Below are 17,093 nucleotides of genomic sequence, written 5' to 3' on the forward strand. Positions count from 1 at the left end.
AGGCCCATCTCACTGGGCAAACTAACACAGGTGTGTTAGTATGCAATGGTCCAAATGGCCAACCTGGGACAAGTTTGAGTCCTGCAAAAGTTAAGTTTTATGCATCTTTGCAAGATGCTGCTGATAGGAAATTCAGCAAGGGAAAACTCCCTGTGCAAGCCTCTACAACCAAGTCGTCCTTGCCATCTACACCAGCTCTCACAAGTAATAAAAGGCCTACTCTAGGACCTCTTGAAGCAGCATTCAATAACTAGGGTAGAGAAGTTGCAGATGAGCATGTTGCTCGTTGCATCTATGCAAATGGACTAGCATTCAATTTGGTGCGCTCTCCTTATTGGCAACAAATGATTAAAGCAGTTAATGAAGCACCAAAAGGATACAAGAGCCCCGGGTATGAAAAGGTACGCACCACTTTGTTAACATCAGAAAGAAAATTTGTGGATAGAAAATTACAATCAATCCGTGATACATGGGCAGAAACAGGGGTGTCCATTGTTTCTGATGGATGGAGAGACCAAAGAAATCGCCCTTTAATTAATGTTATTGCAATTTTTCCCCAAGGAGCAATGTTTTTGAAGGCCATTGATTGCAGTGGAGTGGAAAAAGATGCAACATTCATCTCGACAATTCTTATTGATGCAATAGAAAGTGTGGGATCACAAAATGTTGTCCAAGTTATCACAGACAATGCAAAGGTTTGTAGAGCAGCGGGCCTGATTGTGGAGAGTCAATACAATCACATATTTTGGACTCCATGTGCAGTGCATTCATTGAACCTTATGCTAGCCAAGATTGGTGAAATTGAGTGGATCAATGAAATATATGTAGCATCAAAGGAGATCCAAATGTTTATCACGAATCACTCAATGTCCCAAGCCATATATCGGAGTTTTGCAAAGTTGGAGCTACTAAAGGTACTCCAATTTTAATCAATGTTATGCATTATGAGTTCTCAATTTTAATGTTCAATTTATTTTATGTCTGATTTAAGATTTTACTTTTCAATATGTTTATGTAGGTTGCCGAAACTCGTTTTGCTTCCCACACTTTAGTCATAAAGAGGCTTTTGGAGGTCAGACAAGCATTACAGGCAATGGTCATTGACCCTCTTTGGGAATCATGGAGGACTTCAACTTCTGATAGAGGACAAAGAATAAAGTATATCATTCTTGATGATGCATGGTGGGACAAGGTCCAATACCTTTTGCAGTTCACAGAACCAATTCTAACCATGATTAGGGCATTTGACACAGATATGCCTTGCTTGGGGGAAGTCTATGAAAACATAGATAGTATGTTGGAGAAAATATGAGAAATTATCAAGGCAATTGAGCATGACCCCTCTGAAGTATTTTACAATGAAGTGAAAGACATAGTTACAAAAAGGTGGAACAAAACGACCACACCATTACACCTTTTGGCGTATGCTCTACACCCCAAATATTACCATTCCAAAATATTGTCTTTACCTGGTAGAGCAGCACCAAATAGAGATTCTGAAGTGGTACAGGGATATAAGACAGCTTTGAGGAAAATCTATAGGGAAGTTGGAATTGCAAAGGATGTACGTGATGAATTTGGAGCATTTGTACAATCCACTGGGATCTTTTCAGATCCAATAGCCATGGATGATCGAGGGCATATGGATCCTATTACTTGGTGGGGCTTTCATGGTGGAGATAGCACTTATCTCTCAACTCTAGCCACGAGGTTGTTATCGCAGGTTGCCAGTTCCTCATCCGCTGAGAGGAACTAGAGTACATATGGCTTCATCCATTCGGTAAAGAGAAACAGATTGGGAGCAGAGAAGGCTGAGGATCTTGTATATGTCCATTCCAACCTTCTCCTTCTATCACATTCTACTTCAGAGTATAAAAAAGGTCCAAATAGGATGTGGGATGTGGAACCTGAGATATATGACTTGAACATGACATTGAATGCCATGACTCACCTTAATCTACTTGAGGATGCTACACAACCACTTCCTACTTCTGCAACAACTTTTAACATTCCTGGCGCACGATCGTCTATTCATGATGTAGAGTTGCAATATGTAGATGATGATGATGTAGACCCATTTCATGATATGTAGACACACCTACTCTATATTATCATATTAATAAAGTGATCATTGATGAAACATTCATTTTGTTTTTACTACTATTGAGAACTCATAATGCATTATGAGTTATCATTGATGTGATTCATGAATGGTTTTGATTTTAAACATCAAATGTATTTTTTAAAATTTTAAAAAATATTATTATATATTTTTGTACTCGCCGTATCCTCGCCCTATCCGGATCCTGGCTTTTCAAAAATCCAACGGATCCGTATCCGTATCCGGATCTGGATCGGGATCCGTATCCGTATCCTGGTAACTTAGGCCTCAGGCCAAGAAACCAAACTGAAAGATGAAGATAAGGCAACCAAATGGGAAAATAGGCAAGATAAAGCACGTGGGTTGATAGGGATGTCTATTTCTCTAGACCTTAGATTCCATATTGCAGAACTTGATACTCCTGATGAAGCAATGAAACATATCACTAAAGTTTTTGGAGTTAAAAATGAACTTAGAGCCCATCGACTCGAAAATGAGTTGCTTACATTGGAACCCAATAATTTTCCTTCCATTGAAGATTTTCTGTCCAAGTTCAAGACCCTTAGACTTCTCTTGGAAGGTGTTAAGGTTAAGAAAGAAGATGGTAACCTTATCTATTCCGTTCTTACTAAGTTGGGACCAGCCTAATCTGTGTTTATTTCCACCTTCCATTCTACAAGAGAAGCCTTCATTTCTCAAGGACAAGCCTACAAGTCCCCTTCCTTTGATTCCTTTTGTGATTCTTTAATAAGAGAACAAGAAAAACTCTTACACCTTGGTCTTCTTAATCTTGGAAACTCTTCTAAGAAAGCCTTAGCTGCCCAGCAGCAACCAAATTCAAAGAATCCTAAGAAGCCGCATCCTAAAAGGAATGGTCCTAAACCAAACAAGGGTCCTAAGCAATTTCAGCCTCAAAATGAAAAATTATTTCAACAAAATGATAAGGCAAATAAAAACAAAGGAAAGAAGACTGATAGACATTGCCACTTTTGTAATCGAGATGGCCACTTAGAATCCAAATGCTTTAAGAGAATGGAAGCCTTGGAAGCAGCAATAAAGAAGCATAACATCCATTTGGAGCACTCTTCAACTTCAACTTCATCTTTAGGAATAACACTTTCTGCATGTGGTCGTTAAACATCTCGGTTTGGATTTGCACTAAATGTATCTTCTTCTTCTAATTCTCATGAGTGGCTCATTGATTCTGGAGCTTCTTATCACATGGCCAAAAACAAAGCCATGTTTTCTTCTTTAAATGATTGTAACACCAAAAATATATACGTTGGTGATGATAGATCTTTTAGTGTTGTAGGAACTAGAACTATTCATATAGACAATGGTCAATTTAATGATGTATTATGTGTTCCAACCTTATCCTGCAATCTTCTGTCTGTATATCAAATAACTCATTCAGGTGAAGGTAAAATTGTTGAATTTTCACCTCACGATGTTGTAATTAAGGACCTAAGAGATCCTAGACAGATTTTAACCACTAGCATTGCTGATGATTCTATAAGGTTGTATAAGTTTAACAACTTTGGGTCATCAAATCTTCCCTTGGTATTTGTTGCTCATAATGATGAAGCAAGAAAAATTTGGCATGAGCGATTTGGTCACTTAAAATATCGCTCCCTTCAGAATCTATGTAAAAAAAATATGGTCACAGGTCTTCCAATGGTATCTTCAGAGATGGTGTTTGTTCCAGATGTGTACTCAGAAAACATTATCGAGATAGTTTTGAAAAACGTGCCTCTTGGCACATCTAAGCCCCTTTACAGCTTGTGTATAGTGATTTATGTGGTGCACTTCCAGTTGTTTCATTCTCTGGCTACAAGTATTTCTTAACTTTCATTGATGATTTCTCCAGATGCACTTGGGTATACTTATTAAAACTCAAGAGTGAAGTATTTAACATGTTTTTGGCCTTTAAGATCTTTGTTGAAAAACAATCTGGACATCAAATTCTTAAGATAAGATCTGATAATGGTGGAGAATATGTTAACAACAAATTCATCAACTTTTGCATTGAGAATGGAATTCAAATGAAACATACTGTTCCATATACTCCACAACAAAATGGTGTAGCTGAAAGGAAGAATCACACCTTAAAGGAAATGGCTAATTGTATGCTTCAATCTAAAGGATTTAGTCTTAATTTTTGGGCAGAAGCAATTAACTGTGCAAATTACATAATAAATCGCACTCCTACTAAGGTTTTAAAGAATATCACTCCAGAAGAAGAATGGATCTCAATTAAACCAGATGTAAGTCACTTTCGTGTTTTTGGAAGTGAAGCATGGGCCCATATTCCAGATGAGAAACATAAAGCTTTAAAACCTAAGAGTGAAAAATGTATTTTTGTTGGATATTCTGAATATGTCAAAGGATATAGACTTATTCCACTTAAGTCTAAAAATGTTATCATTAGAAGAGATGTAAAGTTTGCTGAAAATATATTAGCCTACGAGCCTAGTTTGGCAGATGTGCCACCTCTCTCTATCTCTTCTACTTTTGAAAATATTTCTTCTTCAGATGATGAAAGCGAGGATGACAATCCTCCCCCACCTTCTCAGGATCCTTCTTCAGCTCCTCAGCTCCAAAATGGCTCTGTGCTACTTGGGATGTAGCAGGTGCTCTTGCCGGTGATCCTACAGATCAACGACGTAGACGTTCTCAGTTCGATAGAGCCTCTTATTTACTGGCTCAAGCTTCAACGAATTATGATCCTGCCACCTTTGTAGAAGCTTTAGGCCATCCAGATTGGGACACAACTGTGAATGAAGAATAACATTCATTATTGGCAAATGATACATGGGATCTTGTTCCTCTACCAAAGGGACGAAAACTTGTTAGATGCAAATGGGTTTACAGAACCAAGTATGGACCAGATGGGAAAGTTGATAAACAGAAAGCTCGTCTTGTTGGTAAGGGTTTTTCACAAGTTGAAGGCATTAACTATACTGAAACCTTCTCCCCTGTTGCGAAAATGAACTCTATCTGTCTTGTTCTTTCCCTTGCTGCCTCTTTCAAATGGGAAGTCCATCAGATGGATGTTAAATCTGCCTTCTTGCATGGGGACTTGCATGAAGAAATATATATGGAACAACCTACTGTCTTTATACAAACAAAATCCAGCCTTGTATGTTGACTTAAGAAATCCCTTTATGGTCTCAAGCAAGCTCCTCAGGCTTGGTATGCCAAAATGGATAGCTTTCTTTTAGAAACTGGCTTTTCTAGGTGTCATTCTGACAATACTGTCTACACCATGAAAATGGGCAAGTCTCTTATCATTCTTGTTCTTTATGTTGATGATCTTATCCTCCTCGTAGTGATCCCAACCTTATAAACCATGTGAAGTCCAGCCTTAAAAAGAAGTTTGAAATGACATGCTTAGGACACTTGCATTATTTTCTTGGTCTTCAAGTCTTACAATCCAAGGAAGGTATTTCCCTTTCCCAGTCCAAGTATGCCTGTGATCTTCTATGCCATTTTCACATGGAAGACTATAAGCCAGCCCCTTCTCCCTTTTAGTCTGGAGCCAAACTTTGCGTCACTTGTACTTCCCCTGAAGTTGATGCTACCTTATACCGTCAACTTGTAGGAAAACTTTTGTATCTGACCCATACTCGTCCTGACATTTCCTTTGCTGTTGGCCTTCTTGCTCGGTTTATGCAAAACCTACATGAAAGTCATTGGAAAGCACCTAAAAGAATACTTCGTTATGTTTGAGGTACAGTCCAGTTTGGGATTCATTATAGTGCAAAAGCATCTCCTCTATTGGTTGGTTTCACTGATTCGGAAGTCTACTGCAGGTTATGTGTTCACTCTTGGTTCAGGACCTATTACATGGGCTTGCAAGAAACAAAGTGCCATTTCTCTTTCTTCAGCAGAAGCTGAGTATCGTGGGGCCGTAGAAGCTAGTAAGAAATCCCTGTGGCTTCGTCAAATCCTGTGAGAGTTTGGCTTTTAGCAGCAGCATCCGACTACACTTTGATGTGATAATCAAAGTGTCATTCAACTATGCAAAGATCCAGTCCAACATCAGCGTAGCAAACACATTGAACTGCACATGTACTTCATCAGAAAGCTCATTCATGACCATGTTCTTGAAGTACAATATTGTTCAACAGATGATCAAGTTGCAGACATCTTTACAAAGGCTCTCACAGAGGCTAAGTTTACTAAACTTCAATTTATGGTTAGAGTTCAAGAAGTTGTCACTAAGGAGGGATAGGCTCTAATGCCTCCTTCCTTCTCCTATTGTGTCATATTTGTACATCCTTTAATCCTATCCCAAGTTGTTCTTAAGGGGGGATGTTAGGATATTCCGACACATAGGAAATAGTTAAGTATAACTTGGTCTAGTGTAGAGTTAGGTAAAGTGTGTTTCTTTACTATGTACTTTTGTAACTTACAATCTGACAGTCACGATATGTAGTGATCCGACGGTTCATTCTCTCCTCGGTATTACTCACACTTGATCCGTGGCTTAACACCCGATTGGTCCATGATCTCTATTTAAAGAGAATAGAGGGTCATTTGTAGGGTAACCGTTCATGAGATAAGCTTATGTAAATTTTCATTCTTTTATTAATAAATTTCCTGAAGTGACCGCGTTGGCTCAGGCTGTGGATTGTTTCCCTATTTGAGGGTTTTAACCACGTCAACAATACTGGTGTATTGATCTATGATTTGTTTGTGAGCGGTGTCCTTTGGTGTTTTGTCTGAGGAACTTACCCTGTGAATTCCTACAGAAAAAAAATGGAAGTCAGATTCCAATAAAACATGTGGAGAGCTTATCCCTGAGGATTCTATTGTTCACCATAGCCAGGATAAATGGATCAGCCTCATTGCACCAAGCTTCACAAGTATCCATGAGCTTGGCTGTGGAGTGCCTCACCACTATTTTTGACTGGTGTACACCTCTTCTTACCAATATGAAGAGCCAATTGTCCTCTATTCAGAAAGGGCAGACCAATTTTTTTGGATATGGGACTATTTTATGCTCCTTTTTCTTTGAGAAGGTGCCTGGGCTATGTCCCAAGGTATTAGTCTCTATCAGCAGCCCCAAGATCCTCGAATGGGTAGGTGGGCCGATTTGATGAAACGCCTTGGAGGCGGGGACGTGCCGAGGACTACTTTTGATGATGAGTTCTTCTCCTGGTGGGAACAACAAATCATCGTTGTGGACAACTATCCCTATGCTGGCATGGATTTCCGAGGAGATCCAGACTTGGTGCTGCCACCAAATGCAGCATGGGGAGAGATAGGTAACAATTTTTTAAGTTTTTATCAAATTTTAAGATTTATTTTTTATTTTTTTATGTTTTTTAAATATGAAAATGAACTTAGAAATATTTTTGATGGGATTAAAATACTAACATAATGATCATGTTCTAGATGTGGGTCCAGTAAGACCAGACGGATTCCCGCAACACATGCATCGTGGAAGAGGTGCTGAAGAGGTAGCTGCTGAGACAGAGAGGGTCTTATATGCAGTCCAAAGAAACTTGGTGAGATTGACTCACCAGGTACCGATGGTGGCCATAGAGGACCTACCTGAGGAGATGCAGCATCACGTGGTAGGAGTACCACGAGACTGGGTTCACATACTTTGGCATGTGGCCAATGCAGTAGTCACCTTCTTGGCCGCTCATCCTGAGCTGGGTTGATAGATAGACTAGACATGATTATGGGCATTTAGTCCCGATTTTGTATATTATTTTTGAACACTTTATGTACACATGGGAAATTTTATGATATATATATATATATATATATATATATATATATATATATATATATATATATATATATATATAGTTCCAAATTTTTGATGTTTTTTTTTAAATTGATGAATAATTGATATCACAACATTCCCCACAAAATATGCACAAAAATATAATATATACAAATAAGTAATTGCTCGACCAAAACCTAAGGAAAATGCCTCTTAAGGTAGATCCCATCAGGGAGCTCCGCCAACTTGTTCCTAGAGATGTTTATAGGTACTGTTCTTGAGCCAATCAATATATTACCTTCGACAGATAACTGTGTTGGAGCCAAAGGATTTGAAACTATACAAACATCACTAGTAAGCAGATTGGAGGACCTAGATTCGACTTCATGCAAAGGAGGACGAAATATGAATGATGATGTAAATCTTCCTATGGTCAATCTACAATCGTCATTGTTTCGAAAATTGCTTCGTCAGATGGAAAAACTATATCTAAGAAATTCACAACAGAAGTGGAGTCGAGGATCCAAGTAGGAGCCACATCACCACTTAACTCCTCCTCCTCCGAAGGAGTGGGATGGTCGTCTGTAGAGTTATCGATAGATTCATATCTAAGTTCTGCTGCAGACATAGAAGATTCAATTCCACCCACTTGGCCTTCATATGATGTGGTTGCAAATGAAGGAAAGGTCCCAGGATCCAAAAAATAATGAGTTCGAACAAAATCTTTCTGTAAAGGCTCCTTTGAGGATGAAATTGTATCGATTCTAGTCGTAGGAGGGGAGAGATCAAACACACACATCAAGGAAGAGTACATCCGTACTCCTAAATTATCTATAGGTTGACGAGGATTATCCACCAATGGAATGGTAGAATTCAAAGTTGCACGAGAATCACCGGGAGAATAATCTAATTGATCTATTTTAACAATTATTCCCTCATGAGGAAAACAGAGGATGTGGAATAAAGATGACACTATGGCATCCATTTCATAAATCCAATTCCTCCCTAAGAGGAGATTGTAATCATGGTTGGCATCAATGATTTCTACTTCGATATTAACGACCTTTCCTCCAACACATATAGGAAAGGCCAGGATAATCCCGTGTGGCCTATGAGAATGTCCGTCAAATGCTATCAAGAGAGTGGTTGAAGGAACAGCTCATGGAAATCCAATGGCCTTCCAACATGACATAGAGATTACGCATGTGGAAGCTCCATCATCTATAACTGTCCGAAAAATATTGGTTTTCTGGTAAGTAGACTTTATTTGGAAAGCCATATGATGAGGGAGTCTCTTTTTGACATTGAGCATATCAAAAGTGAGCGCTAAAGAATTTTTTGGATCTACTACCTCCAATGCTGAAAGAAAAGCACTTCTTTGAGCAGGACACGACTGAAGTAACTCTAAAGCAGACATAGCGCAAGGACTTTGAGCTAGATCTTCTACAATCGAGTAGTTTTGGGCTACCCTAGCATTAGGGTTAATAGCCACGCACTTGGCAAAACCTTTCGGTATCCGAGGTATAGACTCGACAGAGGGTCGCTCCACATGAAGTGGATCCATAGTTCTTGGAACACATTTGTTCGTAGATGTTTCTGCTTCACCATAATCACGTGCGCGTGTAGCCACATTGACATGAGAACTCATCATGAAAACATTTGAGGAATTGTCCCCTTCCTGGTTGCCCCTTGTAAAGGTACCAGGGTTTGAGTTTGGGCCAGCAAACAACTGCTTCCATTGGGGGAAAGGGTTTGTTAAGACAGCTTGGGAGCTAGAAGACCCTTGCTGCATTAACAAGCACTGAGCATCTTGAATTTTTGGGTATAGATGAGTCAAATGATCTCCACTGCATAACTTGCATGGAAATTTAACTTTCTTCTTAGACTCATTTCTACCCTCATCGGCACCATCGCCAGGCTTGTTAGCTGTACCCTTCCCTTTATGATTCTTCTTTTTACCTCGTCCCCTCGTCTTCCCATTGGATTGTTGATTTCCTTTGGGGTTAGAGGCCTCGACGACATTTATGGAAGAAGGTTGGGAAGGCGAATGAGTAGACGGTGCAGCCTGGTTGGAAGAAGTAGTTTGTAGAGAGAACTGCTGCAATTGGTTCAAAATGTTCACCATATTTGCATCAATCAATCCAACTATACCATCAGCATGAGGGCTTGGCTTCTATTTGGCTACATCAACTGTGGATCTAGGAGCATCATGTAAGATTTTCTGAAGAGTCCCAGACTGAGAATATATCAGTTCTAACTGCTGGGCACGAAAGATAGCTTGCTCTTCTGAATAAACACCGGACATAGAAACATCCTTGGAGATCTCGGGTTGTAATGATTTTAAAAACCATTTGAGACAGAATTCTGGTGGAATTTTCGCTTTAATAAGCCTTTTTCTCTGTCTCTATTCCTGGATATGATCCAAAATGTGAATAGCCATGTCCTGATGAAAATTGGCCAGAAGCTTAGTTCTGGCTTCGTAACGGACAGGAAACTGAAAATGGTTTAAGAAAATGTTAGCCAAATTAGCAAAAGAAGTAAAAGTGCCCCTTGGAAACTCTATATACCACTTAGCCTCAATCCCAATTAAGGTGCACTGAAATAACCTCAACCTAATCGAATCATCGATCAGGGAGTTGGATAAGCACCATAAATGGAACGTGGTTACATGGTTGCCTGGGTCTTCACCATTCTTCCCTTCGAATTTTGGAATATCTGATGGAAGTTTGGTTGGGACCGGAGGCCAAGCCGGATTGTACCTAGTTGGATTGTTTGTCAACATTGTTAAGTCTAGTAGATTAAGCATGGCTAGAAAAGGAAGTTGTGGAGGACCTTGGGGATTCCACCCAGATGGGGTGGGGTTACCAAAAGTCTGAAAAGAATGAATTGGGTTTCTAAAGGCACCAAGTTGCCTGAAGTAACTCGTAGAACCTACTAGACCAAAAGGTGACCCTTGTGGTCCAACAAAATTCGGAGTTTGACTAACTCCAACTAAAAATCCCTCCGTAACCTATAAAGTTCCCCCTAACAAAGTTTTGTAAGGAGATAACAGCCCCTGGTAAGGGTTCCAAGCGTTAGCTAAGGGTGGAAAACTTTGAAATGAATTAACTGAGGAGTACGTCACATTCCCTTGTTGGCCGAAAAACTGATTCTCAACTCCTATCCCACTAACCGTAGGGTTTGTCCAACTCTTAAAGGGATTACTGCCTTGACTTGTAAAAGGAAAAGGCATAGACCCTACTATCGAATTGGAATGTGGTATATGGCCACTACCAAATGGTAAACCCTGAAAAGAAGTCGATCCACTCATCATGGACGTGGAGGCGGTTGATGGTATATTCAGTGGAACTGAAGGAATACTTTGAGAGGGCATTCCAAAAGGGAAAAATCCAAAAATGGATGCATTAGCTTGGGAACTTCCACTCGTCGGCGGAATGGAAGTAGACCCAAATAAGGATGTGCTGGGAGTGTTAGAAGGGATGGAAATAGTTCCTCCCCCTTGCACATATATGAGAGTCTGCATGCTCGCAACACTCGTGGTGGACGCCATGCTTCTAGAAGTGGTCATCAAAGGGATAGATGTGTGTGGACCTGGGCTTGAAGGCCCGTGAGTTGGAGTTCCAACGTCTAACAATACGTCTGGATGATTAGGAGGGAGAGGAGAATTTGGAGCCGCAACCGACTCTAAAAGCTCTTCTACTTCAATACTATCTTCTGACTGGAAGAGTAATCGAGAAAGAACTGGTGTGTTAATCTCTAGCTCTGTAGTAGTACCCGATCTATCTTGTAAACTAATGCCCCCAAGTGGAGGATCAATCTTTAGAATCGCTCCTCCGCCTTCTAGGAGAAGGCTCTGGACTTGCAGGTGAAAGCCCACGAAGTCTACGGGACCGTCAAGATGGTCGGTCAACCACTTTGAATTATTTTTATAAGATCTACTTAAAGACTAACAAGAAAATTGAAAGCTAGGTCAACTAAGATCACAAAACACACACTAAAAATGTCCCTAAAGAGATCAACAATCAAACAAATTCCAAGTATTTCCACTCCGAGTGATTAGGACTAGACACCAAAATACAAGAAAGTTAATAATAAGGGCCTTCCTGATCCGGATTTAAGTAGGAACGCAACAAATTACAGAGATAACCATATACACGAAGATGCAGCGGAAATAATACTTCATTTCATTAATGGAAAATACTGAAATATGCTTACAACCAGAAATGGAAATAAACCAGCTAGGGCGATGGTAGCTTATCTCTGAGAAGAGATGTGGTGGCTACATGCCTCTGAACTGTTCCGAACTGTGTTACAATGAGGCTCGAAGGCCTATTTATTGTTGAGAAATAATGGAAAACCCTTCACATCCCGAAACCTACCCCTAGAAGATGAAACGCCAAATTGTGGGCCCCGTTTGGGTAAATTGGTACATCAATTTCTCGGGTCGTAACTTTGGCATACGATCTCCGTTTGACGTGCACGATAGCTCGTTAGAAAGATCTATCCGAGTACTACCACTTTGGGAGGCAACATGGGTCCATGGACCCATGTTGCCCCAGATTAAAAAAAAAACGTCGTTTAGGGCCTCAAAACGGCTCCGGAAGTTCAGGACCCAAAAAACTGCTAAAAATAGTAAACTGTGCTACAATTTAGGAAACTAAAAAAGCTGTAAGAGACAATTGTGGGGGTCCAAATGGGATAGGTGGGTGGCCACCAACATCCACCTGGATCATTCCTCCCCCCTTAGGAAGCAATGGTCCCCATTGCGTTGAGTTCCTCCTTGAGATGAGGAAGCTTCTGCTGAGTTGGTTCTCTGGTGAGCTGTTCTGCAATCTCTGATGTGTCCAGAAATGGTGGGAAGCATGGTCGACGACGGCCCTCGTTGAACACTCGGTGCAAGTGAAGGAATGAAGGAATGCTGTGCTTCAAAGCATTGTTTCTCGTAGCCTTGGTACTGGTGTAAGGACCATGTCGGAGTGGTCTGAGTTTCTGATGGGTTCTGGTAAGGCGTTCTCTCTGGAGATGCAACCAGACTTTGTTTCCCACTTGAAGCTTATGTGATACCCCTGTGGGTGAGGAGAAGTTATTCCTATGTTCTATCATGACCGTATTCCTTTGCTGCTGCTGCTCTGTAGAGGAACCCTTTGCAGGGGTCATGGATGTAGCAACGATCTTCCCCTTACTTTGGGAGTGAACCAGACAGATGAATTTCCTGGTCTATGATATGAGCTTGCTGCCTTTCTTGGTAGTGATCAAAGATGTGGCGGTAGGTGGGGCTACCTCCGGTATCCTGTATAATGAATTATTCAAAGAAATAATGACAGCGCGAGGCCTTGACTCATACACAGCATGTCGCCTCCACAAGTATGGCTGGCCTAATAATACGTCACAAACATCTAGAGGTGTAACATCACACAATACCTCGTCTGTGAAGGGCTTGATGCTGTAGGGAAGGCGGCACTGCTGGCGAACTTTGAGATCTCGTCCTTCATGAAGCCACCCGATACTGTATGGCTGCAGGTGTGGTGTAGTCGGTAGGCCCAGCCGCTTCACAACCTCTGCTGAAATGAGGTTCTTTTGGCTGCCATTGTCGACAATGAATTGCAGCGGCGAACCCTTCACCCACATCTGTGAGTGGAAAAGATGCTCCCCTTCCTCTGGATTTTCGGGCTCATCTTTCTGGATCTTGGCGGTGGCAACAGTGGCGCTGGGATCCGCATCAATGATCTGCTTCCCTTTGCCATTACCCTTGTCAGGTTCTGGCTCAGGGTCAGAACATGCATATGATTCGGAAGCCTTCAACTCGGCCACCAACGATTGCTTGGTCCGACACTCACTTGTGTTATGAGTGGGACTCTTGTGGAACTCACACCACTTTCCTGTGTCCTTCTTCGCCTTCGTGGTGTTGTTCTTTTCTTGCAACTTCGGCGGGTTGTCTTGGGCTGCCCCGCCTTGGCTTTGTCCTTTGGGCTTCGGATTTGCAGATCCAAAGTCTCGCTTCTTCTGTTTGAACTTTTGCTCGATTTTGACAGCTTATCGGTATGTTGTGCCGAGTGAGGGGATGTTCAAGAACCCCATCTCTTCCTGGATGTATTTGTGTAGGCAGCCACGGTATTTGAGTACCAGATGCAAATCAGAATCTTTGATACCCAATTGTGTGCAAAGGGTATGAAAAATGTTTGTGAACTCGCGCACATCTTGGTCTCGTCCCTGCCGCAGTGTGGTCCATTTGATGTATTTGTCCTCATAGCTTCCGACAGGGTAGTACTGCTCCTTGATGGTATCCCGGAAGTCATTCCAAGTGGGTGCGGCTGAAAACAGTGAGCCTGTATTTTCATCCTTCTGTTCGCAGTAGGTTTCCCACTAGTCCTTGACGTGGGGGGCTGCTTTGAGAAGAGCGAAAACAATCTTTTCTCGACTTGAAAATTCATGAACAGAAAAATACCCATCTAGCAGATTTAACCATTTATCTACGACATCTGCGTCTATTTGACCATCGAAGATGGGGATTTAAAAATTAACTTGTACCTTAAACGGCGTGGCATTTCCAGAGTCGCTGTTGGAAGCCGATGCGTCGCCTCTAGGTAGCCGCTGAAGGATCTGCGCAAAGCTATCCATCATCGCGTTCCTTTGTCGCTCGAGCGCTTCTTCGAGCAAGATTTTGATAGGATCTCCTGCCCTCTCGTCTTTCTTCTCATCCACCATGAGAGGCCGTCAGTATTTGCGAGGCTGGTCTTGCAAAGGTTCGACCAGTTCAAGCCCTAACTCCTTATATCCCGACCTCGTTGGGGACATGCAAAGAAAAACAGAGAAAAAGCAGACCGCTCTGATACCACTGATCCGGATTTAAGCAGGAACGCAACAAATTACAGAGATAACCATATACACAAAGATGCAGCGGAAATAATACTTCATTTCATTAATGGAAAATACTGAAATATGCTTACAACCAGAAATGGAAATAAACCAGCTAGGGAGATGGTAGCTTATTTTTGAGAAGAGATGTGGTGGCTACATGCCTCTGAACTGTTTCGAACTGTGTTACAATGAGGCTCGAAGGCCTATTTATTGTTGAGAAACAATGGAAAACCCTTCACATCCCGAAACCTACCCCTAGAAGATGAAACGCCAAATTGTGGGCCCCGTTTGGGTAAATTGGTACATCAATTTCCCGAGTCGTAACTTTGGCATACGATCTCCGTTTGAAGCGCACGATAGCTCGTTAGAAAGATCTATCCGAGTACTACAACTTTGGGAGGCAACATCGGTCCATGGACCCATGTCGCCCCAGATTCCCAAAAAAATGTCGTTTAGGGCCTCAAAACGGCTCCGGAAGTTCAGGACCCGAAAAACTGCTAAAAATAGTAAACTGTGCTACAATTTAGGAAACTGAAAAAGCTGAAAGAGATAGTTGTGGGGGTCCAAATGGGATAGGTGGGTGGCCACCAACATCCACCTGGATCACTTCCGAAAATAGACTTGGGTAATTACGCCCCAGGTCTACTAGCGAAGGTATCAGAGGTAGTTATGTTGACCTCCAGACAACAGGCTTTACCGGTGCAAGCCCCCAAGCTTCGCAAGGGTGCCCTCCAGAATTACTGTTGACCGTGATGCAACATCAACCTCAGGGGCCACAGGATTCCCCTCGACAACCACCTGTGTAGATCCCTAGGACAAGAAACTAAAGACACCAACTCATATTAGAAGCCGGGTGGAACAATCGTGAGGTAAGATCCAACAAATAAGAGAGGGGGTATCTCTTGTCCTTATCTTCAAGAACGCTCGTGCTTAACTCCCAGTCATAGAGCTTTCCTGGTCTTCCTAATGCTATTGGATTTCACTCTTTAATCAAACTTCTATGTTTTACAATTTAGAGTGGCCTTGGAGAGTTCACTCTCCTCTCACCTAATCTAAGGCCCTAAATAAACCTAAAACTTGTTAGTGTATTCTGATGACAATACAAAAAATTCTAGTTTATTTTATTAAGCACTTGATTTTAAGTGGCTGTTCTTTTAAGTCAAAGGGACAATATGGAAATGAAACGGATGGTGTTTGTATGACGCAAACGAAATTAATGAAAAACTAACTTATATGAAATGCACTTGTTTGTTCTTCGATGAAAAGCAATTTATACTTGGGTTCTAAGAAACTTCTATAAAGCAAAAAAAACTTTTTTCTCTTTTCTTTTCTTATAGCAGACTTCACACTCACAAAAACTAAAAAGACTATTGATGCTTTAATAATGCAAAACTACCCTAATGCAAGGTGTATATGATAATGCAAGATTCTAGATTACTCTAAAAAGAAATGGAAGCAATTGTTTATAACTTTTAATAAGCCAACTTAAGTGTTTGAAAAGAATGCAAGTTTCAAATACAAACTTTCTTCCAAATAAGAAAGGCAAATCTCGAAAAATCACAATTCACTTTCAAAAAAGCAAAAGAAACCAAAATCAAACTTGGCAAAAGAAAGCAAAAACAATGTTTTTTAAGAACTTTTCTTTTTCAAGAAACAATGAAAACAAATTTTCAAAAGCACTCAATATGCCACTGAAGGCTCAAAGACCGAAAGAAAAGCACAAGGAAACTTTGTAAGTTACCAATTCAACACGAATGAAAACTTGAACAAAAAAGGGTTTCAACTTGCACTAAACGATCCAAAAGCAGCAAAATATCTTTTAGAAACTGACCAAGAAGTTAGGAAAGAAACACTTTCAAATTCATTAAAAAGAAACTTTCAAAAAGCAAGAAAAGGTGTAAGGCCTCGAAATGACTGAAAGCAAAGTGAGTAGACCAATAATCAAGTTTGACACAAAGATTGAAAACAATCTATTGTTCTCGAAGATCAGAACAATCAAGAACCTCAATAAGAAGCCTTGTGTGTTCAAACAAAAATCATAAAACTCACTCAAAAGCAAACCTAGGCCAAAAACTTTTCAAAATAAGAGAGAATTCAAAACAGTAAGCTAACTAAATAATTAAATTCTGAAGACAGAAATTGTCCACTTAGAAACCAAACAGACCAAGAAACAAATCTTTCTGGGCAGAAAGATTTGAAAAAAGCATACAAAAAATGGTATATGCGACTGTGTTCCAGAACAGGGGCATGTACACACGCTTCTGACAAAAGAAACTCACGTATACGTGGTTTCAGTTCACAGAAACAAGCGTGTGTACGCTTTTGTAAACAAACAAAGGTGCGTATACTAAGTTTTGAAAGAAAAATAAAAAACAAGGCCTGATAAAAAAGATC

At 40.7% G+C, this 17,093-nt stretch overlaps 1 protein-coding gene across 1 annotated transcript in view; it reads left to right on the forward strand.

Annotated features, from left to right (window-relative positions):
• Nucleotides 1–344: 344 nt before the first annotated feature.
• Nucleotides 345–17,093, forward strand: part of LOC149180676 (uncharacterized) — a 33,125-nt gene continuing 16,376 nt past the window's right edge. The window contains exons 1-3 of the mRNA XM_089413953.1: nt 345–914; nt 1,019–1,292; nt 1,482–1,710. Of these exons, the coding sequence (XP_089270079.1) occupies nt 345–914; nt 1,019–1,292; nt 1,482–1,710 (1,073 nt within the window). The remainder of the gene's footprint in view (nt 915–1,018; nt 1,293–1,481; nt 1,711–17,093) is intronic.

The sequence above is a fragment of the Pinus tabuliformis genome, chromosome 3_2, assembly GCF_031772625.1.
Source record: "Pinus tabuliformis cultivar Carrire ecotype Pingquan chromosome 3_2, CPIR1, whole genome shotgun sequence".
In the NCBI taxonomy this organism is placed as follows: Eukaryota; Viridiplantae; Streptophyta; class Pinopsida; order Pinales; family Pinaceae; genus Pinus; species Pinus tabuliformis.